At 44.2% G+C, this 25426-nt stretch overlaps 1 protein-coding gene across 3 annotated transcripts in view; it reads right to left on the reverse strand.

The window, feature by feature from the left end:
- PPARGC1A (PPARG coactivator 1 alpha) overlaps positions 1–25426 on the reverse strand; it is a 206617-nt gene that overhangs the window by 76116 nt on the left and 105075 nt on the right. For 2 of the 3 annotated variants that reach the window (XM_075346930.1, XM_075346932.1), the window contains 2 exons: positions 21547–21669; positions 17379–17616 (listed from right to left, as the gene is read on the reverse strand). In XM_075346930.1, coding sequence (XP_075203045.1) covers positions 17379–17616; positions 21547–21669 — 361 coding nt within the window. The remainder of the gene's footprint in view (positions 1–17378; positions 17617–21546; positions 21670–25426) is intronic. The other variant, XM_075346931.1, reaches the window with a different exon arrangement.

A 25426-nucleotide genomic window follows, 5' to 3' on the forward strand; every position in this document is an offset into this window, starting at 1 on the left:
CAGCTAGCTACATGTGCACAGAGCAGGAGCCGGCAGCACAGGCAGTGAGAGAGGCTGGTATCGAAGGTAAATATCGGGTAACCAAGGACAGGGCTTCTTGGTTACCCGATGTTTACATTGGTTACCAGCCTCTGCAGAAGCCGGCTCCTGCTGCCTGCACATTTAGTTGTTGCTCTGTTGCTGTCACACACAGCGATCTGTGCTTCACAGCAGGACAGCAACAACTAAAAAATGGCCCAGGACATTCAGCAACAACCAACGACCTCACAGCAGGGGCCAGGTTGTTGCTGGATGTCACACACAGCAACATCGCTAGCAACGTCACAAAAGTTGTTCGTTAGCAGCGATGTTGCTAGCGATGTTGCTTAGTGTGACGGGGCCTTTAGGCTACATGCGCACGCTGGTTTTTTTTGCTGCTTTTTTGCTGCTTTTTTGGCTGCAGTTTTGTCAGCAGAACTTTCTGACATTTGACTTCCTAGCAAAGTCTATGAGAAGTCAGATTTGTCATGCGCACATTGCTGTTTATTTGTCAGCGTTTTTTTTGTCAAAAGTTTGTGACAAAAATAATGCAGCATGTTCATTCTTCCTGCGTTTTTGTCACATTTGCAACATTTGTCACCCATTGAAATCAATGAGGGCATCAAAAACGCAGGAAAAATGCATGCTAATCAAAAGTGGTGCATTTTACCTGCCTTTTACCTGCGTTTTTGGTACCAAAAACGTAGGTGATTTGTCAGGAAGTGAGGTAACAGGCAAGTGGTCCCGTCCCGTCCCGTCCCGTCCTCCACGTGTTCCCCGAAGTACCACTGTCCCCAGGGGAGATGATGTGGAGGACGGGACTATCAGCAGCGGCGGCAGCAAGAGGGAAAAATCAATGTTTTCAGCTGCTAATGTCCATCCCCCTCTCGCTGCCGCCGCCGCTGATAGTCCCGTCCTCCACATCATCTCCCCTGTGCGTGTACGCTGGGGACAGCGGTACTTCGGGGAGACACGTGGAGGACGGGACCATCAGTGGCGGCAGCGAGAGGGGGATTGACATTGGCAGCTGAAAACATTGATTTTTCCCTCTCGCTGCCGCCGCCGATAGTCCCGTCCTCCACATCATCTCCCCTGTGCGTGCAGGCTGGGGACAGCGGTACTTCGGGGAACACGTGGAGGACGGGACTATTGGCGGCGGCAGCGAGAGGGGGATTGACATTGGCAGCTGAAAACATTGATTTTTCCCTCTCGCTGCCGCCGCCGCTGATAGTCCTGTTCTCCACGTGTTCCCCGAAGTACCGCTGTCCCCAGCGTGCACGCACAGGGGAGATGATGTGGAGGACGGGACTATCGGCGGCGGCAGCGAGAGGGAAAAATCAATGTTTTCAGCTGCCAATGTCCATCCCCCTCTCGCTGCCGCCGCTGATAGTCCCGTCCTCCACGTGTTCCCCAAAGTACCACTGTCCCCAGCGTGCACGCACAGGGGAGATGATGGACCCCTCTCGCTGCCACCGCCGCCGCTGATAGTCCCGTCCTCCACGCTTCTGTCAGCTCCACGCAGTAGCACGATCAGCTGAGCTGTCACTGAGGTTACTCGCAGCCATCGCTGGATTCAGCGGTGGCCGTGGGTAACCTCAGTGACAGCTCAGCTGATCGCGCAGCTGTCTTCAGTTGCTGCGTGGAGCTGACTGGAGCGGCGGTGTCTGCTGCTTCTCCGGTCACCTCCATGCAGTAGAGCTGAAAGCGACGCTGGATGATCCTGGATTACGCCGGACATGGCGGGCTTTGTCGGGCTTATTAAATTTGAGAACGAGGGAATTTGTTAGTGTTTTTTATTTCTAATAAAGGATTTTTTCAGGTGGGTGTTTATTTACTGTAACTTACAGATTAATCATGGAAGGTATCTCGGGGAGACGCCTGACATGATTAATCTATGACTTATTGGCAGCTATGGGCTGCCAATAACTCCTTATTACCCCGATTTGCCAACGCACCAGGGCAAATCGGGAAGAGCCGGGTACTGTCCCAGAACAGCCGCATCTAATGGATGCGGCCATTCTGGGCGGCTGCTGACTGATATTGTTAGGCTGGGGGGCTCCCCATAACGTGGAGCTCCCCATCCTGAGAATACCAGCCTTCAGCCGTATGGCTTTATCTAGCTGGCATTAAAATTGGGGGGGACCGCACGCCAGTTTTTTTATATTATTTATTTATTTCTAATTTTTTTTTTTTCAATTCAACAAGCTTTATGGGCTTGTTTGAACTGAAAAATACATGAAACAATTGTTGACAAAACTGCAGCCAAAAACGCACCAAAAAAGCAGCAAAAACGCACCAAAAAAGCACCTACATTTTTTGTGACATTTCCAGGCTCTCTCTGACAAGGTGCAGTTTTAGCTGCAGTTTTGGCTGCAGTTTTGGCAGCAGTCTGTGAACACGAAAAAGAAGCAGCGTCCGCATGTAGCCTAAGGGTGCTTTACACGCTGCAACATCGCTAGTGATCTCGTTAGCGATGTGACACGCCAGATCGCACATACGATCTGCCGAGATCGAACATGTGACCCGGCGCTAAAAAAAAATGACCTATGTGCGATCTCGGCAAATCTTATTTGCGATCTGGTGTGTCACATTGCTAACGAGATCGCTAGCGATGTCGCAGCGTGTAAAGCACCCTTTATAGGCAGCACATTGGCTCATGTGATTCCCGGTGTGACAACCAATCTACAATTTCAGCATAAAGATGTACAGTATATTGGTGAAACCCACTACTCAGAACTGACCTATCATCTAATGATCCTAAGGGGTGCTTCACACACAGCGAGCTCGCTGCCGAGATCGCTGCTGAGTCACGCTTTTTGTGACACAGCAGTGACCTCATTAGCGATCTCGCTGTGTGTGACAATGAGCAGCGATCTGGCCCCTGCTGCGAGATCGCTGCTCGTTACACACAGCCCTGGTTCGTTTTCTTCAAAGCCGCTCTCCTGCTGTGACACACAGATCGCTGTGTGTGACAGCAAGAGAGCGACAAATGAAGCGAGCAGGGAGCAGGAGCCGGCGTCTGACAGCTGAGGTAAGCTGTATCCAAGATAAACATCGGGTAACCAAGGTGGTTACCCGATATTTACCTTAGTTACCAGCCTCTGCAGCTCTCACGCTGCCAGTGCCGGCTCCGGCTCTCTGCACATGTAGCTGCTGTACACATCGGGTTAATTAACCCGATGTGTACAGCAGCTAGGAGAGCAAGGAGCCAGCGCTAAGCAGTGTGCGCGGCTCCCTGCTCTCTGCACATGTAGCTGCATTACACATCGGGTTAATTAACCCGATGTGTACTGTAGCTAGGAGAGCAAGGAGCCAGCGCTCAGTGTGCGCGGCTCCCTGCTCCCTGCTCACACTGGTAACTAATGTAAACATCGGGTAACCATACCCGATGTTTACCTTAGTTACCAGTCTCCGCAGCTTCCAGACGGCGGCTCCGTGCAAGCGCAGCGTCGCTTGCACGTCGCTGCTGGCTGGGGGCTGTTCACTGGTCGCTGGTGAGATCTGCCTGTTTGACAGCTCACCAGCGACCATGTAGCGATGCAGCAGCGATCCTGACCAGGTCAGATCGCTGGTCGGATCGCTGCTGCATCGCTAAGTGTGAAGGTACCCTAAGTGTTTGGCTAACTTGTGCTATTGATGCCGAGGCAAAAAAGAATCAGGCATGCTAAAACTAAACATGCCCAATCCTTTGTTCTTAAGAGATAAGAGCATGAATAGGAGTTAGGAAGCCAAGGGGAATAGCTGTCGGCTAGCTTTAGTCCAGCTTTAAATTCAATAAATCATGATTTTGAAAAATAGGTGAAGCATTAACCATTTCTCGTAAAGAATTCACTGCCGCACAATAGATCTTGACATGGAAGGGTTGACCTAGTCACTTCTTTTTTTTATGTTTTTGAAACAAAAATGTGAGCTACTTCTTGTCATATCATTTTCATCATGAACGGACTATCCTGTCCCTCCTCTTCAGAAATGACCCCCAGAAGAAGGTAAATAACAGGTGGCAGAGATGCCAAACGCCTGCTTTTCGATTTGTAGACATCAGCTGGCCTGACATTACAATGTGTACAACCGAGTGGGGAAGCAGCTTGGTTGGGCCTTTTGCCAAATGAATTGTTAACAGGTGAATATCTAATTTTAGAAGTGGCAGAATACTTCACAACTAATTAAGTATTAAAACTGTTAGGCAATGATAGCTTTGGTAGGTGTTTGGTGGAAATATGTGTTAAAGTATCAGGCTGAGCATATAAAAGCCAATTGAAAGTCACCCCTAGGTGCACCCAAAGGAGGGAGTCACATTATAGGCTTAAGTTACATCCTAGAAATCATTTGCGATGACTTGAGAAGTAGCACCAGAAGTGCAAGGGTACCCGAATGGGGAAAATATAGCTTTTGGCATACCACCTAAATAGGACAGTTCAGTATATGTAATCATTGGGGGAAAACAAATATATATGTGTTCTTCTTTAAAGTCAGTGGTATGGGATGACCAGCTTTGGAAAAAAACATGTTTTTTCGATACTCTGTTGGGAGATGTCTCTGTATTATTTGTGTATATGTATATATGTAGTGTAATATTGACTTCGATAAAAGCTGTGCCATGAATTTATATCATGCGATAAGGTAAGGTTGGACACATTTGTTATAGGGGAGGCTTTTTAATACCCCTAGTTAAGTAATTATGGAGACATGTTCCCCCTTGAATAGATTTTAAGTTAAAATACTGCTATATGACCTAGTGTAAAAGCTAAGCAGTAACGCGTTTTGGGCCTTCATAAGTACAGATCTGATTTGATTGTATGAGACGAGGAGCAACATCCTGAAAAATGTGCCTGCAAATTGAGATTCTGATTTGGCTTTTATTCTAAGTCATATGGCAAGGCTTGTTAAAAGGTTGATATTGACTTTAAAGATTGCTGCTTCCAATAGAATGCACTAGAGTTCAAGTCCATTTCATCTCTGAAGAGGCAATTTGCATATATAATTTAGCAGAGAAGCATTGCATGGCTTATAAGCCTCCTCAAAATGGCATGTCAGGAATGTCACTCTCCACAAGGAGAAACGTTACCCCTGTTCAGTGTATAATTCAGAATAATACTCCAATATTATATTCTAGGTATAGTTAGTGGGGAAGAATTAAATCCTTGCATTGTGCAAGCCAAAACCACTTAAGTCATCTGAATCCTAGATGAGAAGAAGAATTTAGTGAAAGTTTATGAGATTAGATACAGACTGATTTCTGAAAAGGGCTTTCATTGTTTTCTGAGGCTTCATTGATCCCAGTCAACCTCTATGCTAACATTTTTAATGTAATTCTGAAAGCAGTATCATGAGCAGCGTCAAAAAGGGTTCATGTCCAAAAAGCCACAGCCACTTTGCTTAGGGTGAAATGAAAATTGGAGCAATGAAACCCATTATCATAACTTTCCCTGTCTATAATGAAGATTTGGGTGGAACTCCCCTTTAAGGGATTATCCACTATTTTTACATTGATGGCCTATCCTTAGGATAAACAAAACAATAGGATAAAGAGTTGCACACCAGTCACAATGTATAGGGAAATAATGAAAAGCAGAACTGCTACAGGAATGCTAGACTGAAAAATACAATGGACTATCTGAAAAAAGTGAAAAACATGAAAATGGCATCTGCGAGCCCCCAAACCAAACGCCAAGGTAATCTCTATTTTTGGGGTCCCTAACCTATGTGTAACCTCACCTGCAGTTAAAAAACTTACTCTGTATAGGAAGCAAGGGACCAAACTATATATGTAAAATAAGACACATAGCTATGGGTGGGGCAGGGTTCTCAGACAGAAAATGCATGCTAACTAAAAAATGTACGCCTGGAACACCAATGGTGTGAACAAGGTGCAAGACTCAAAAATATACAACTAAACAATAGGATAAAGAGTTGCACACCAGTCGCAATGTATAAGGGAATAATGAAAAGCAGAACTGCAATGGGAATACTAGACTGAAAAATACAATGGACTATCTGAATAAAGTGAAAAACATGAAAATGGTTTTTACATATAAATTTTACATATATAGCTTTGGTCCCTTGCTTCCCATACAGAGCAAGTTTTTTAACTGCAGGTGAGGTTACAGATAAGTTAGGGACCCCAAAAATAGAGATTACCTTGGCATTTGGTTTTGGGGCTCCTTTGCATTGATCAATACAATGGCTAAATATCTCTCATTCCTATTCATAGCAGTAATGCATATACAATTTTCATATTTTTCACTTTTTTCAGATAGTCCATTGTATTTTTCAGTCTAGTATTCCAATAGCAGTTCTGCTTTTCATTATTCCCCTATACATGCAGACGTACATTCTTTAATTATTCTTAGGATAAGTCATCAATGTCTGATCGGCCGGGGTCCAACACTCCACACCCCCACCGATTAGCTGTTCTCGGTCTCGGAGGTGGCGGCAGGCAGCCAGAAATGCTCAGTTCTGATGCTGCCCTGTCTTCTGAAAGTGGCCACTGCCGGTACTGCACATCCGTTTCCCAGTCTAATCCATAGGAGGCGGATCTGCAGTACCTGGCCTTGGCCGCTATCAGAAAATGGAGAAGTGCCAGAACTGAGCATTTCCAGCTGCCTGCTGCCACCACCGGGATCGGGAACAGCTAATCGGCGGGGTTGCAAGGTGTCAGACCCCAGCCGATCAGACATTGATGACCTATCCTAAGGATAGGCCATCAATATAAAAGCAGTGGACAACCCCTTTAAGTAAATCTGAGTGTTTATAAACTCTTTGCTATCCTTTCAATGTTCACTTAGGTATAAACGATATTTCCCTTTATATATTCAGCTTCTGACTGCATGCTCCTAAAAAAGACTGCCTTCATCTCACTTTATCCCAGGCACTCATAGACACGGAAGCCATCATAATACTATGTGCTTTGAAGTTTCCGAGCCTTAGAATATACAGGTAAGGCTAAAGCATAATGCGTAAAGCATAATGAATACAGATGATGGCCGTACTGCATATGTATCTCATTGCAATGGCTTCTCATAAAACATGGACTAATGGGTATCTTCTTCATAAAGTTCATGAATAATGGCGACAAGATGCTAAATGCCTTCCTTGGACCGCTGCCTCTGGACCTGCCATAAAGGGTTAAGCCATACAAAATACTTAGCTTTTGTTCCGGCACATAGATAACAAGTGGTACGAGCTGTTGAATAATAAACCGCCTTATATAGATTCTTCTCTTATCTCCACGCCGCAATAAGGAATATATTATTTGATGCAAATCTCTCATGTCTTATATTGTGATTTTTTTTTTCTTGAGATTTCTGACATTTTCGCACATTTTCCCGAGGATAAAGATTCACGAGATACTTTACACATTACGGTTTTCAAGGTATTGCCTTTTTTTTAAGAAGTGCTACTTTTAAAGAGTTTCTAAAAAAAAATTACATCTAAACACATTGTTTATAGAAAACACAAAATAATTGTAGCAATAGATTGTATCAGAAAATATTGAGACTCAATTAAAGCAGACCATATGCAAATTGCCTCCTCAGAGAGGAAGAGGACTTGAACTCTACTGCCACCTATAGGAAGCAGCAATCCTTAAGTCAATATTGACCCTTTAACGAGCCTTGCAGTATGACTTAGGATAAAAGCCAAACCAGAATCTCAATTTGCAGTCACTTGTTTCAGGATGGACATATTTGTTATAGAAATTTTTAACGCCCCCAGTTAATTATGGAGTAATGATCCCCTTTAATATATTTTAAGTTAAAATACTGCCATATGACCTAGGATAAAAGCTAAACCAGGATCTAAATTTGCAATAATGTGTTTCAGGATGTTACCTCTCATAAGCGCAGATCTGATTTGACTGAATGAGACAAGGACCAACATCATGAAACACTGTCTGAAAACTGAGAGTCTGGTTTTGCTTTTATCCTAAGTCATACAGCAAAACTCGTTAAAGGGTCGATATTGACTTTAGGATTGCTGCCTACAATAGGTTAGCGCTAGAGTTCAAGTTCTCTTCCATTCTGACGAGGCAATTTGCATGTATACTTTCTAAGAGGAGCATTGTGTGGCATATAAGGCTCCTCACACTGGCATGTCATGGATATCACCCTTCACAAGGAAAAATGTTACCCCTTATAACAGACCAGTGATTTCTGGCTATGGACATTTATTTTTCTCAGGGACATTTTTTATACATTGTCTAGTTATGTTTTTGAATATTTCATGTATTTTTATTAAGGTGTAAAGGTTTGTAATTATAGGAAAATCCTAGACAAATGGGCATTCCAGACCTTTCCCGTAAGTGGATTTTGGCAAGCAGTATGAGAATTTATCATCCGGCAACATTTACGGCATCTCACACATCTTTTTTTTTACTGATGAGCACCAATGCCTAATTGTTGACGCTACTTTGGCTACTAATCAGTTTGGTTCTAAAGAAAGTGGGGCCCCAGTCGGCTGCAAAGAAATTAGGTTCCCTTCCCCATGGGCTATTTTTAGTAAGCTACTTTCATAATAAAAAAAATCCTAAAAAGGTTGTTTGTGCATATGATATTAAAGGGAACCTATCAAGCGCAATGTGCACCGAGCACCATGAGCAGTTCTGGGTACATATTGCTAATACCTGCCTAACCGTCCCTGTATCTAGTAGCACAGATAAAGAGATCTTTAGAAAAAGTATTTCTAAAGATCTTTTATGATATGCTAATGAGCAAGGGTACTAGTCGCAAAGGCGCTAGTTCCTGCACTCATTCCGCCCTCTTAGCATGTTAGCACGCCCTTGTGCTGTTCAATGCCCATTGCCCAGCGTCATCAGCTATGATGCGCGTACCTGTATCAGTTATCACCACATCAGACATCGGGCAGTGAGCATGATCAGAAGTTCCGGCACTCCCGCTTATGCGCACTAGACCTCTCTGAAGCTGGGAAGTGCACATCCGGCTTCATCATGTGGAAGTGCGGGGCATTATGGTCATGTGCACTGCTTGGCGTCTTATGCAGTGACAATGCGACTAGTCCCTGCACTCATTAGCATATCATAAAGGATCTTTAGAAATACCTTTTCTAAGATCTCTTTATCTATGCTAGTGTATACAGGGACGGTTAGGCAGGGATTAGCAATATGCACCCAGAACTGCTCATGGTTCTGGATGCATATTGCACCTGACAGGTTCCCTTTAATGATATATCCTTTTTATAAGTTATCAATATCAGATTGATGAGGTTCAATACCTGTCGCCCCACTGATCAGCTGCTAGCAACTTTGGAAAGTCAGGTCAGCTCCTATTCAACAGAGATCGGCAGCAACTGCTACACAATGAGTGGAGCTATGTAGTGTAGGCCACCACCAAAAGTTGTAACATCTGGTCGTTAGGGGTGTCGGGTGTTGGACCAACACTGATCGGATATTGATGATCTATCTATCTATCTATACAGTGACTGCAGACTTATTAAGGACAACCCCTTAAAGTATTATGAAATAAACATCAGCAACATTACTATCATTTATATATATATATATATATACAGTACAGACCAAATGTTTGGACACACCTTCTCATCTCTAGAATAACTATTAAGAGGAGACTTTGTGCAGCAGGCCTTCATGGTAAAATAGCTGCTAGGAAACCCCTGCTAAGGACAGGCAACAAGCAGAAGAGACTTGTTTGGGCTAAAGAACACAAGGAATGGACATTAGACCAGTGGAAATCTGTGCTTTGGTCTGATGAGTCCAAATTTGAGATCTTTGGATCCAACCACCGTGTCTTTGTAGAAAAGGTGAATGGATGGACTCTACATGGCTGGTTCCCACCGTGAAGCATGGAGGAGGAGGTGTGATGGTGTGGGGGTGCTTTGCTGGTGACACTGTTGGGGAATTATTCAAAATTGAAGTCATACTGAACCAGCATGCCTACCACAGCATCTTTCAGCGGCGTGCTATTTCATCCGGTTTGCGTTTAGTTGGACTATCATTTATTTTTCAACAGGATAATGACCCCAAACACACCTCCAGGCTATGTAAGGGCAATTTGACTAAGAAGGAGAGTGATGAGGTGCTACGCCAGATGACCTGGTCTCCACAGTCACCAGAGCTGAACCCAATTGAGATGGTTTGGGGTGAGCTGGACCGCAGACTGAAGGTAAAAGGGCCAACAAGTGCTAAGCATCTCTGGGAACTCCTTCAAGACTGTTGGAAAACCATTTCCGGTGACTACCTCTTGAAGCTCATCAAGAGAATGCCAAGAGTGTGCAAAGTAGTAATCAAAGCAAAAGGTGGCTACTTTGAAGAACCTAGAATAAAAGACATATTTTCAGTTGTTTCACACTTTAAGTATTTCATTCCACATGTTTTAATTCATAGTTTTGATGTCTTCAATGTGAATCTACAATTTTTAGCCATGAAAATAAAGAAAACTCTTTGAATGAGAAGGTGTGTCCAAACTGTTGGTCTGTACTGTATATATACAAGGTGGTCCAAAAGTAGGTGGACAGTATGTGTAAGGGGGCTATCAAACATGGTGTAAATTGAAACTGACTCAGTTGCCTATAGCAACCAATCAGATTCCACTTTTCATTCATCACAGACTCTTTGGAAAATGAAAGGTGGAATCTGATTGGTTGCTAAGGGCAAGTAACTCAGTTTCACTTTACACCATGTTTGATAGCCCCATTACACATACTGTCCACCTACTTTTGGACCACCCTTTTTATATATATGTACAGTCAGGGCCAGAAATATTTGGACAGTGACACAAGTTTTGTTATTTTAGCTGTTTACAAAAACATGTTCAGAAATACAATTATATATATATAATATGGGCTGAAAGTGCACACTCCCAGCTGCAATATGAGAGTTTTCACATCCAAATCGGAGAAAGGGTTTAGGAATCATAGCTCTGTAATGCATAGCCTCCTCTTTTTCAAGGGACCAAAAGTTATTGGACAAGGGACTCTAAGGGCTGCAATTAACTCTGGAGGCATCTCCCTCATTAACCTGTAATCAATGAAGTAGTTAAAAGGTCTGGGGTTGATTACAGGTGTGTGGTTTTGCATTTGGAAGCTGTTGCTGTGACCAGACAACATGCGGTCTAAGGAACTCTCAAGTGAGGTGAAGCAGAACATCCTGAGGCTGAAAAAAAAGAAAAAATCCATCAGAGAGATAGCAGACATGCTTGGAGTAGCAAAATCAACAGTCAGGTACATTCTGAGAAAAAAGGAATTGACTGGTGAGCTTGGGAACTCAAAAAGGCCTGGGCGTCCACGGATGACAACAGTGGTGGATGACCGCCGCATACTTTCTTTGGTGAAGAAGAACCCATTCACACCATCAACTGAAGTCCAGAACACTCTCAGTGAAGTAGGTGTATCTGTCTCTAAGTCAACAGTAAAGAGAAGACTCCATGAAAGTAAATACAAAGGGTTCACATCTAGATGCAAACCATTCATCAATTCCAAAAATAGACAGGCCAGAGTTAAATTTGCTAAAAAACACCTCATGAAGCCAGCTCATTTCTGGAAAAGTATTCTATGGACAGATGAGACAAAGATCAACCTGTACCAGAATGATGGGAAGAAAAAAGTTTGGAGAAGAAAGGGAACGGCACATGATCCAAGGCACACCACATCCTCTGTAAAACATGGTGGAGGCAACGTGATGGCATGGGCATGCATGGCTTTCAATGGCACTGGGTCACTTGTGTTTATTGATGACATAACAGCACACAAGAGTAGCCGGATGAATTCTGAAGTGTACCGGGATATACTTTCAGCCCAGATTCAGCCAAATGCCGCAAAGTTGATCGGACGGCGCTTCATAGTACAGATGGACAATGACCCCAAGCATACAGCCAAAGCTACCCAGGAGTTCATGAGTGCAAAAAAGTGGAACATTCTGCAATGGCCAAGTCAATCACCAGATCTTAACCCAATTGAGCATGCATTTCACTTGCTCAAATCCAGACTTAAGACGGAAAGACCCACAAACAAGCAAGACCTGAAGGCTGCGGCTGTAAAGGCCTGGCAAAGCATTAAGAAGGAGGAAACCCAGCGTTTGGTGATGTCCATGGGTTCCAGACTTAAGGCAGTGATTGCCTCCAAAGGATTCGCAACAAAATATTGAAAATAAAAATATTTTGTTTGGGTTTGGTTTATTTGTCCAATTACTTTTGACCTCCTAAAATGTGGAGTGTTTGTAAAGAAATGTGTACAATTCCTACAATTTCTATCAGATATTTTTGTTCAAACCTTCAAATTAAACGTTACAATCTGCACTTGAATTCTGTTGTAGAGGTTTCATTTCAAATCCAATGTGGTGGCATGAGAGACCAACTCGCGAAAATTGTGTCACTGTCCAAATATTTCTGGACCTAACTGTATATACATAAGAGAAAAAATTCCAGCCTCACCACGTGTATATATATATATATATATATATATATATATATACATACACACACACACTTAGCTCCCTAATATGCTCACTTAGCTTGCTCATATAACCCCGTAAGTATATACACATATGTAAAGTTATCTACAGGATCCCTTTTGACCAGTAATATTGATATTTGCAGTAGATTATACTAGCAAACAAATTACAAGGACGCACAATAAACACTGGAGACATTTCTAGTTATGGCTCATATAAAGTGTATTTTGCTGATAGTTTCTCTTTAAGGAAATAGCTTATTGCTTTGTTTTTCATGAAGGAGTAAAGTGATGTGATTTATAGACAAGCAAGTGTACACTAGAGGAAAAAAATTCTAAAGCCCTTCTGGAATTACCATGTGGAAAATTACCCATTAAGCATGCTATTTAGCAATAAAAATGAAAGGGAGCCACAATGGATATTTCCTGAGTTACATAAGGAATAGTAATGTAGAAAAAGTAAGCCATCAGGCATGAAATAGACAAAACTGCAGACATTTCATAGAAACGTGTCTCCAGGGCTCGCCCTGCAGCTCCGAATGGGGGACTGGTGTATGGCAGGTACAGGGTACAGGGAGGACGGCAGGAGGACAACCGAGGTGCATCCAAGGCTGATGAAGGTGGTCAGAGACAAGCAAGAGCGGAAAGGAATAAAAGGTGATCACTTCTAAGTTGTATCTAATGACTTTAAATCAACCCTGCCCCGTCTGTCCATATCGAGTGTCAGATGTAGGAATTTAGAATTTGTCATTTGGCAAAACTCATGGTTGTAACTCGTATGTAAGTTTACCTATGTAACATCCATGCCTGAACGTATCCCTCCTACCTCTCCTTCTGTCATTATGTGGTGCCACATATTCATTGCAGAGCAACGCCGGACAAATCAAAAGAAGTTGTGTCATTTCTGGGACTTGTGGTACAGGAGGCTTGTAGGTTAATACCTTAACATTGCTCGTCTCATTAGCTCCTTGCTGTGAGCCTTAGACAGGGCAACATTCTATTTAAAGAGGACCTTACACTGGATAGTTCTGACTACCCAACTATAACTCCATTTTTGGCCCTGACGTTGACCTTCTGGTAGTGTCCCACCCTGATGACTTTTCTCTCTACCAACTTACTCAACCGGCCATCAGAAAGTAACTAGGTGGTCTTGCATAAGTCCAGATCCCTGTATAGGGGTTAAATAATGAAGGCCATGGTTTCCCCGGGACCTGCTGGATGGAATGACTTAGCAAAGCATGTCAGAAGAAGCCTTACTAAGAGCTGCCAGGTTACCACAAACAGAGCTACATTACAATCTAAGTCTGCAACTCTGTAGTGAACCTACTGAGTATGTTAAACCTAAGGCCCCTTTCACACTGCGCTTTTACTTACATTCAGTGGTCCCGTCGGGGTATTCGTCCGAACCACCCCTCCCCCACCCTGCAAAGCGTGTTTCGGACGCCTACACCGACAGGACCATTGACTGTAATGGAGCAGACTGTTAGCGTGTGCTCTGTCTTGCATCATTTTTGCACATACACTGTGTGCAGAATTATTAAGCAAATAAGTAGTTTGATCACATGATTTTTTTGATTTTTTTTATACATGTCCTACTCCAAGCTGTATAGGCTTGAGAGCCAACTACCAATTAAGTAAATCAGGTGATGTGCATCTCTGTAATGAGGAGGGGTGTGGTGTAATGACATCAACACCCTATATAAGGTGTGCATAATTATTAGGCAACTTCCTTTCCTTTGGCAAAATGGGTTAGAAGAGAGATTTGACGAGCTCTGAAAAGTCCAAAATTATGAGATGTCTTGCAGAGGGATGCCGTAGTCTTGAAATTGCCAAACTTTTGAAGCGTGATCACCGAACAATAAAGCGTTTCATGGCAAATAGCCAACAGGGTCGCAAGAAGCGTGTTGGGCAAAAAAGGCGCAAAATAACTGCCCATGAATTGAGGAAAATCAAGCATGAAGCTGCCAAGATGCCATTTGCCACCAGTTTGGCCATATTTCAGAGCTGCAATGTTACTGGAGTATCAAAAAGCACAAGGTGTGCCATACTCGGGGACATGGCCAAGGTAAGGAAGGCTGAAAAACGACCACCTTTGAATAAGAAACATAAGATAAAACATCAAGACTGGGCCAATAAATATCTTAAGACTGATTTTTCAAAGGTTTTATGGACTGAGGAAATGAGAGTGACTCTTGATTGGCCAGATGGATGGGCCAGAGGCTGGATCAGTAAAGGGCAGATAGCTCCACTCCGACTCAGACGCCAGCAAGGTGGTGGTGGGGTGCTGGTATGGGCTGGTTTCATCAAAGATGACCTTGTAGGACCTTTTCGGGTAGAGGATTTAGTGAAGCTCAACTCCCAGACCTACTGCCAGTTTCTTGAAGACAACTTCTTCAAGCAGTGAAACAGGAAGAAGTCGGTATCGTTCAAGAAAAACATGATTTTCATGCAGGACAATGCTCCATCACATGCATCCAACTACTCCCCAGCATGGCTGTCCAGTAAAGGTTCAAAATATGAAAAAATAATGACATGGCCCCCTTGTTCACCTGATCTGAACCCCATAGAGAGCCTGTGATCCCTCAGTACACCTCTCGGAACAGTGTCTGGGAGGCTGTGGTGGCTGCTACATGCAATGTTGATCGTAAACAGATCAAGCAACTGACAGAATCTATGGATGGTAGGCTGTTGAGTGTCATCATAAAGAAAGGTGGCTATATTGGTCACTAATTTTTTTGAGTTTTGTTGTTGCATGTCATAAATGCTTATTTCTAAATTTGGTGCAGTTATATTGGTTTACCTGGTGAAAATAAACAAGTGAGATGGGAATATATTTGGTTTTTATTAAGTTGCCTAATAATTCTGCACAGTAATAGTTACCTGCACAAACAGATATCCTCCTAAGATAGCCAAATCTAAAAAAACCCCACTCCAACTTCCAAAAATATTAGGCTTTGATATTTATGAGTCTTTTGGGTTGATTGAGAATTGAGAACATAGTTGTTGATCAATAATAAAAAAAAATCCTCTAAAATACAACTTGCCTAATAATTCTGAACACAGTGTATACGTTTTCTGCAGGCAGATACCTGAATGTAGTTGACTAGACTACAAGTGACTACCCAGCTGAGGATGTTATACCTAAAGGTGGTGTCACACATAGCGACGACGACAACGACGTCGCTGCTAAGTCACCATTTTCTGTGACGTAGCAGCGACGTCCCGTCGCTGTCGCTGTGTGTGGCATCCAGCAACGACCTGGCCCCTGCTGTGAGGTCGCCGGTCGTTGCTGAATGTCCTGCTTCATTTTTTGGACATTGCTCTCCCGCTGTGAAGCACACATCGCTGTGTGTGACAGCGAGAGAGCGACGAACTGAAGTGAGCAGGGAGCAGGGAGCCGGCGTCTGGCAGCCTGCGGTAAGCTGAAACCACAGTAAACATCGGGTAACCAAGAAGCCCTTTCCTTGGTTACCCGATATTTACCTTAGTTACTAGCATCCGCCGCTCTCACGCTGCCAGTGCCGGCTCCCTGCTCCCTGCACACGTAGCTGGAGTACACATCGGGTAATTAACCCGATGTGTACTCTGGCTAGGAGTGCAGGGAACAGGGAGCTGGCACTGGCAGCGTGAGAGCGGCGGACGCTAGTAACTAAGGTAAATATCGGGTAACCAAGAGAAGTGCTTTCCTTGGTTACCCGATATTTACCTTAGTTACGCTTCCACGCGTCGCTGCTGGCTGGGGGCTGGTCACTGGTCGCTGGTGAGATCTGCCTGTTTGACAGCTCACTAAGACTACAAGTGAACCTATTGTTAGTCTTAAACAAGTTTTCCCATTTCATAACGTGATGGTATATAGCTAGGATGTGCCACCTCTTTATGATTAATGGGGAACTTATGTTTGGGGCTCCCACCAATCCTGAGAATAAAGAGCACACTGCACTGATTTATTAGATTTGACCCCATACAATGGCCCACAACCACCAGGCTGGGCGTGATACTTCATTGCTGCCCCTGTCCCCTGCACAGTTCAGTAGTTGGCGGCACAGCTAAAAATTTGGAAAGAGATGCAGTGCTTTACTAGTGCTGCATGGATGAGTGCAGTAATAAAACATTGATTTACACTCGCACCAGTGCAAAACTATCAAGCAGTGTCCATTTGCAATTGATTTCTCATGCCACAGTGGCATGATAAAATAATCAGAGCAAGCTGAGTTTGGCAGCAAATCTCTGCTCACACGCGGATGCGTGTGAAACATCGCACTGCACTTGGATGTTATCAGAGTGCACTGGGATGTACGGCGAGACAGGCAACGGAGGAAAGGGAGAAAGTGATTTCTCCCTCTTTTCCGCAGCTGTGATCCGATCACAAGATCGGATCACAGTTACATGACCCTTGGCTCATGCTCGCGGCAGAGGGTCATTAGCATATCGCTTTTGATGCTCTCACATCAGAAGTGGAACTGAGGCCTACTCCTCATGATCGTAGGAGGTCCAAAGACCAGAACTCAGCCGATCATAAAGTGATGATACATCCTAAAAATACACCATTCATTTATAAGATGGGAAATCCCTTTAACGGAAAAAGGTATGACAGTGCACAAACAAAGCAGCGTAAAGGTATAAATGGCTATTCCCATCAGGACAACCCTTTTTCATATGCCCTATGAAAGTATATGAAATTCATAGAAAAGACCGTATATAAGACAGAGCAAAGGTAAGCTGCAGACAGAAGACACAGCGCTGCAATGTATTGCATTCAGTAGAATAAGTGTCCTGCGCTGATAAAAACATCTTCTATTGTTGTAGAATACAAAGGATTGAAACATGGCATTCACACGCACAAGGCTGAGACAAGCTCAGGACGTCCTTTCATACAGCGTGCCACCGACGCTTCCCGCATGCAGACCCATTTGAATGAGTAAAGACGACATTAAATTTACCACGTAGTGCGCCACATCTATGAGTCCCCGATCTACCTTGATAATGTGGCTGAGGATGTAAGCAGGGCTTCTTTTTGGTGCATTTGTCAAGTCTGTTGTTCGTCCTGCTCTCTGTTGATTTGGTCTGAGGAGAGTCATCATTTGCAGTCAGGTACTTAAGGAGCTCCGAGCAGGGGCGCCTTTGTGGCTTCTGCGGTTGACAAATGTTTCTGGGTTTATTACTCCAATAGTTCTCGCTCTTCACAGAGGGAAAAAATAAAAAATAGGGAAAATAAAATTAGTGAGCTGAGTCCACAGTGAAAAAAAAAATGACTAGTCATCCTATCTGGTCTTTTATTAATTTTGTGAAGTGTTCACAATAAGTGTAGCCGCTCTATGATCTGTGAATAATTGTTTGCAGAACAAGGATAGAAAATTGCATTTAAAATTCCCCGATGCCACTTATGCAAAGTTTTATTTCATTTCTCCATTTTATCCTCGGAAACGTAGAGACAACTTGTTTTTACGGGCTCCGTGTAATAAAGGATGGGATTAAAACCACTTAAAGTTTATGTGTTCCTTGATGCTACAGCCTAGCGCTACCCAGCTCTCCTAAGTGTCCTTATTAAAATGCTCTGGTTTTGGCTAATGTAGACAATAAGGAAAGGACTGCCGAGACCCCAAAATGCATACATCGAAACGTCCCATGTAATGAAAAACCACACTCCAGAATATATAAAGCAGAACTCTCTATAAGGCCTCCTTCACACGTCCGTACAAAACCCTAACGTTTTGCATGGTCCGTGGTGAAGGTATGTGTGTGCGTGAGTTTTTGTGTGTGTTCTACGTGTGCTGTCGCTGTGCTATTTGTGTCACATGAGCTGGTATACTAATCTGTCTCCAGCGTTGCTGTTACTTCCGGGTCTGCGGTGAATATGCATGAGCTTTAATGAGGGGGCCCGGAAGTAACAGCAGAGGTAGAGACAGCAGCACCGGAGACTCTTTCATTGTATGTCATCTATGTTTTCTCCAGTATGTATCACACTGATGTCATCAGTATGCGGTCCATGTGACACCCATGCTGCCAACTGAAAACGGACATGTTGTCAAGTGGAGCACATGGGCATGCGTCTTCTCCACACAGACACACGGTCCATGTCAAAATACAGACATGTGCGCAGACCCATTGATTTTAATGGGTCAACATGCGTCCGTGTCTCCGGTACGTGTGAAAACGGATGTCATACATACCGGAGAAACGGATGTATGACGGAGACCTAATGGCGCTATACTGTAATAAAAAAATCTCTTCTGTTAATGGATGGTGGTCGGTCACAGGACGAAATGGTAAGTTAAACCATAGAAATAAGGTACAGTAAACTAGTATGTAGCGGTATAACACAACCGGACTCCCGGCAAAAGTCAGCATACGTACAAAAAACATCAACAATGGTAAATTGATCAGTAACACCTGTGAATCAGGATATAAGGATGACAAAAAGGGGGGACAAAAGCCTCCGGGTCCCACCAGTGAAGAGAGACCGGAAGAGGCAGGGGTTTATAAAGGAGAAGTGGTGGGAGGAGAGCACAATCATTGGCTGCAACAAAAGGAAGGAGAGGGAAAAATTACCTAGGACGCCAGCATTAAACCCTTACAATGGGGCACAGCAGTCAAATCCTAGACTGCGCAACAATTATTTATGGCCAAATATAAAGTACTTATAATGCTCATTGTCTGATTAACTCTTCTGATTAATCTGCTTCAACCCTTGTTACTACATGATGAAAAATGGTCAATGCAAAAATAAAAGAAAGTGATGCAAAAATTTGCAAATGATGCCTCAAGGGGTTAAGAGTTGTGTAATATCTTCGGCCTGTATCTAAAGGAAATGTGCCTTAAGAAAATGGCCTTCTGTTTAAATCAATTTTTTATGTTAAATTGTAATTTAAAAAAAAGTTGGTGCTTTCTTTTTATGATATTATTTGTATTGTAAACAAAATTATAATTTTGTAATTTTCACACTGATCACTGGGGCTTTTCTAGACTTATAATTCCTGTTCTTTCAGGAAATCTACATGCACATGTACATTAGCAGCAATAGACTAAAATGCACATGTACATTAGCAGCAATAGACTAAAATCCACATGCACTTGTACATTAGCAGCAATGAACTAACTGAGACCTATTTTTTGCATTGAAACAACCTGTGCAAAGGTCATTGGGAAGAAAATGGGAGCATGGTCAGCTGTCACATCATCTCTTTGCGAATAGTGGATCTGCTTTATCAGATGTATATAGAGATTGTAATCCTATCTGTAATGATAATGAGACTTCTTAAAGAAAGGGAATCTGTCAGCAGGCTTTTACTAACACATCTGGAAGCAGCAGGATGTAGGCAAAGAGATCCTGAATCCAACGATGTATCACTTAGATTACTGACTGTAACATCAAAGATTTTAGTTTTAGCATGTAGCAGAGTTTAACAAGCTGCCTCCGCCCATACTAAGCTCTCAATGTACATTTCCATAGACAGAAGCTGCTAATCATAGAGGGGCTGGAGTCGGACTTGAGCTCAGGCGCTCCTCCGTACCCTAATGATAAAGCTACTGAAGCTTAAAGCGAACCAACCACCAGGATTTTCCTATATAAACTAAAGCCAGTGCTATACTGGCGCTATCATGCTGATTCTATACATACCTGTAGTTGTCGGATCAGATGTATAGTTTTTGAAATACAGGCAAGTAAAGTCAGTGAAATATACAGCTTTTTGCCGGGTTTTGCTATCTATTCCCGTCCCTTTCTTCTGCCTGGCCTCTGTAGATGCTAGACTGTGAGTCATTTATGTCACGTGATGGGGCCAGTCAACAGAAAGGGGCGGGAATAGATAGCAAAACCCGACCCACATATTAGCTATTCAGCAGCTGCTGCCAATCAAAAAGCTGTACATTTCGAAGACTTTACTGGCTTGTATTTCAAAAACTATACATCCGATCTCGTAACTAAAGGTATGTATAGAATCAGCATGATGGTGCCAGTATCGCACTGGCTTTAGTTTATATAGGGAAATCCTGGTGATGGGTTTGCTTTAAACTAACATTGCAGGTAAACAAAAACACACTTTGTGATAAGAGACACCTGGCTGTAATTTGTATATTAACCCTTGCAGCATGCTGTCTTCAGATTACATAGCAAAAACCTGCTGACAGATTCTCTTTAAAAGTCTTATGTAAAGACAGAAAGTATGACTACAAAATAGCCCTAGTGCTAGTGGGAAAATCACAAGATTTGTATTCTAATACAGATTGTGATATGTAATAAAAAATTGCTAACAATTTGTAAAAATATACATTTCATTCAAAAAAACCTGACTTAAAGTACTACTCCACCACATTTTTCTCATCTATAGGGTATGTTTCCACTTACCTACAGATTCTGATGTGAGAGCATCAGAAGCGATATGCTAATGACCCTCTGCTGTGAGCATCAACTGAGGTTCATATGACTGTGATCTGATCTTGTGATGGTATCACAGCTGCGGACAAGAGGGAGGGAGCACTTTCTCCCCATCTCCTCCGCTACCTGTCTCTGCGTACATCGCACAGCACTCGGATTACATGAGAGTGCAGTGCGATGTTTCACACGCTTCCGGGACTCGCTGCCAAACGCAGCATGCTGCGATTCATTACGCATACCGCTATGGCAGGAGAAATCAATCGCAGATGGACGCTGCCCCATAGGTTTGCATGGGTGCAAGTGCAATCCGATGTTTTACCGGATGGCACTCGTTCATGTAAATCACAAGTGGAACCATACCCATACACTTACCCTCTGGTGTTTTCCTCCTGAGGATGGCCTCTTACCTCTTATCTCCCGGCATTTGATTAGCCGGCCTGGTGCGATATTATCATTGCAGCATGATGCACATATGACGTCATGCCAGGACGGCTAATCAAAAGAAGAGCAAAGGATGATGAGAGGTAAAGGTCGTCCTCAAGGCTCTGGTCTGGCGGACACAGATTACTGACGTTGTCGATAACGATGAATGAAATCACAATGAAATGACAAACTCAGCCTTGCAAGTGATGTTACCGAGACTGAGACTATAGAATACTGTCTTATTCCAGTTTAGCTTTCATCACTTATTATTCCATTTCATTTTAGATGGATGAAAAGGAAGACATTTGTACCTTGACGGGCGCAGGGCTTGTCCTGATCCTCTGATTAGGGCTTGCATGGTTGTGTGCACTGAGTCCAATGCATTCATTATAAATCAGCTGAGTGTTAGCCGGAGCCAGTAAGAGCTTTTTAAGCTGGAAACATAAGACGAGAAGGGGCACAAGTTACAAGACAATGAAGAATTACAATTAGGTTTCTTCCATTTTAAAACATTAATTCCAATTAGTCATGAGGAGTAAATATTTACTTGTACAAAAAAAAGAAAAAAATGCAATCAACACAATTAGAAAAGACTTATGCAAAATAACCTCCAGAGTTAAAAGCTAAAGAAATACAAATAAATTCATGTTAAAAAAACAAAACAAAAAAAAAACACAGAGAAAGCCTGGACATATTTGATTAATTTATTGTGACACCCGGCAGCACTTGTCAATTTATGTACACTCGGCATGCTGGGAATTATATATTAATTGCCAGAACTATTTTGTACAGATATCAACTGTCTTGCCCCATTGTGTATTGTATATATCATAACTGTCTACGAGCAGCCAATCAGGGCTCAGCTTTCATTTGTTTATACAGCTCTGGAAAATCAAAGCTGCTCTGTGATTGGTTGCTATGGGCAACACAGACAGTTTCTCTGTTAATAGATCCGGCTCTTCTTATATGGACAAAATGCAAATATTAGTAACTCCACAAAGATAAACATGCAAATTTGGGCTTTTCATGTCATTCACACAGCTACACATGATGTACAAATCTGTAATAAGCACCATATCCTAGTATAGGCCCATGTGGTACTGGATCTATTGCGGCATTCACAGCGTGGAATAGGCCCATACTGTTCCGGATTGGTAATGTGGCCCCTATAAGCTGTTGTAGGCCCATACTGTACTGGATCCGTATTGTGGCAACTATAGTCTAGTATAGGATCCTACTACAATGGATCTGCACTGTGGCACCTATAGTCTTGTATAGGTCTATACTGTGCTGGATCTGTATTGTGGCTCCTATAGTCTGGATATAGGCCCATACGATACCAAATCAGTTTTGTTACAACTATAGTCTGGTATAGGCCCATACTGTACCAAATCTGTATTGTGGCACTTGTAGTCTGGTATAGGCCCATACCGTACCAAATCTGTTGTGACACCTACATTCTAGTTTAGGGCCCTACTATACTTGATCTGCATAGTGACACCAATAGTCTTGCATAGGTCCATACTGTACCAGATCTGTATTGTAGCACCTATATTCTGGTTAAAGGCCCTACTACACTGGAACTGCACTGTGGCACTGTGGCACCTATAGTCTTGAATAATCGCATATCGTACTGGATCTATATTGTGGCACCTATAGTCTGGTGGCACATATAGTCTGGTATAGGCCCATACTATACCGAATCTGTATTTTCTTTGTCGCTCCATTGGGAGACCCAGACAATTGGGTGTATAGCTTCTGCCTCCGGAGGCCACACAAAGTATTACACTTAAAAGTGTAAAGCCCCTCCCCTTCTGCCTATACACCCCCCGTGCATCACGGGCTCCTCAGTTTTTATGCTTTGTGCGAAGGAGGCTGACATCCACGCATAGCTCCACATCTTAGTCAGCAGCAGCTGCTGACTATGTCGGATGGAAGAAAAGAGGGCCCATAACAGGGCCCCCAGCATGCTCCCTTCTCACCCCACTCTGGTCGGCGGTGTTGTTAAGGTTGAGGTACCCATTGCGGGTACATAGGCAGGAGCCACATGCTGTTTTCCTTCCCCATCCCTTAAGGGCTCTGGGTGAAGTGGGATCCTAATCGGTCTCCAGGCACTGGGACCGTGCTCCCTCCGCAGCCCCTGGGGAATCTGCTGGATAGGAGCCGGGTATCGTCAGGGACAAGGCCCTGCTACTGTGAGGTACTCTGTGTCCCCTTGGGGGACCACGCATGGAGCGCTTGTGCCATACACACTGCAGCACTGCTGGGTGTGTTAGTGCGCCGGGGACTACCGCGCCGACCGCGCTTATTTGCCGGCCGCGCTTATAACTTTAGTCCCCGGCTTTTGCGGCCTAGTATCGCATATTCCCGCCCCCAGGCCTGCCAGTCAGGGGAAGGGCAAGACGCTGCACAGGACGTCAGCACTGAGGGCTGGAGCATACTTTGTATCCTCCTCCCCCCTCACTCAGCACAGTGGGGCACCAGATTCCCGCACTTTCTAGGGCACGCCCACGGCCCCCTCCTCCCCACAGAACGCCGGCAGCCATTCCTGTCAGCACTTCTGACGCTGGAGAGGAGAGACAACACGGCTCTGGGAGGCCCAGGCAGGGAATCTGGTGATCACACAACCGCTTTGAGCGGTCGGTAAGCAGCACCTGAGGTGCTGGCCCCACTGAGTGCCGAAGTGTACATATATATATATGCTTATATGCTATACATTTACACTGTACGGTCGCACTGTTGATTTTTGGCTATATACCCTCCTGGATTGTACTCAGAGGAGACAACAGCATGTCGTCCGCAAAAAGCAAGGGTGCCAAAGCACAGGCTTACTTTGCAACCTGTACCTCATGTGCGGCTATACTACCGGCAGGTTCCACCGACCCTCATTGTGTGCAATGCTCGGCCCCTGTGGCACTTGCTCAGCCGGAGCCTCTGCTACTGGTGGCCCAGGTGGAACCACCTGCTACCACTGTCCAGGTGACAGGGACGGAGTTTGCAGTATTTGCTGACAAACTGTCTGAGAGTATGGATAAATGGTCTGCTAAGATACTAGAAGCCTTGCAGTCCAGGCCGGTAACACAGGCCCCGGGCACTGTTGAATCATTGACCCCAGGCCCCCCTCAGTTGGAGCAGCAAAGTGCTCCTGGGGTGACCCATAGGTCCCAGGGTGAGGTCTCTGACACGGACCGCAGTCCCAGACCGCCTAAGCGGGCTCGCTGGGAAATTCCCTCGACTTCATCACACTGTTCAGGGTCTCAGCAGGAGGACTCTCTGGATGATGAAGCGGAGGTAGCAGATCAGGATTCTGATCCTGAGGCCGCTCTCAACCTAGATACACCTGAAGGTGACGCCATAGTGAATGACCTTATAGCGACCATCAATCAGGTGTTGGATATTTCTCCCCCAGCTCCTCCAATTGAGGAGTCAGCTTCTCAGCAGGAGAAATTCCGTTTCAGGTTTCCCAAGCGTACAATGAGTACGTTTCTGGATCACTCTGACTTCAGAGAGGCAGTCCAGAAACACCGAGCTTGTCCAGATAAGCGTTTTTCCAAGCGCCTTAAGGATACACGTTATCCCTTCCCCCCTGACGTTGTCAAGGGCTGGGCTCAGTGTCCCAAGGTGGATCCTCCAGTCTCCAGACTGGCGGCTAGATCCATAGTTGCAGTGGAAGATGGGGCTTCACTCAAAGATGCCACTGACAGACAGATGGAGCTCTGGTTGAAATCCATCTATGAAGCTATCGGCGCGTCTTTTGCTCCAGCATTCGCAGCCGTATGGGCACTCCAAGCTATCTCAGCTTGTCATGCGCAGATTAATGCAGTCACACGTACGTTTGCTCCGCAAGTGGTGTCCTTAACCTCTCAGGCGTCGGCGTTTGCGTCCTACGCCATTAATGCTGTCCTGGACTCTGCGAGCCGTACGGCGGTAGCATCCGCCAATTCGGTGGCAGTCCGCAGGGCCATGTGGCTACGTGAATGGAAGGCAGACTCTGCTTCCAAAAAGTTCTTAACCGGTTTGCCATTTTCTGGCGACCGCCTGTTTGGTGAGCGATTGGATGAAATCATTAAACAATCCAAGGGAAAGGACTCATCCTTACCCCAGTCCAAACCAAACAGACCTCAACAACGGAAGGTACAATCGAGGTTTCGGTCCTTTCGGTCCGCGGGCAGGTCTCAATTCTCCTCGTCC

The sequence above is a fragment of the Anomaloglossus baeobatrachus genome, chromosome 1 (assembly GCF_048569485.1).
Source record: "Anomaloglossus baeobatrachus isolate aAnoBae1 chromosome 1, aAnoBae1.hap1, whole genome shotgun sequence".
Classification (NCBI taxonomy): Eukaryota; Metazoa; Chordata; class Amphibia; order Anura; family Aromobatidae; genus Anomaloglossus; species Anomaloglossus baeobatrachus.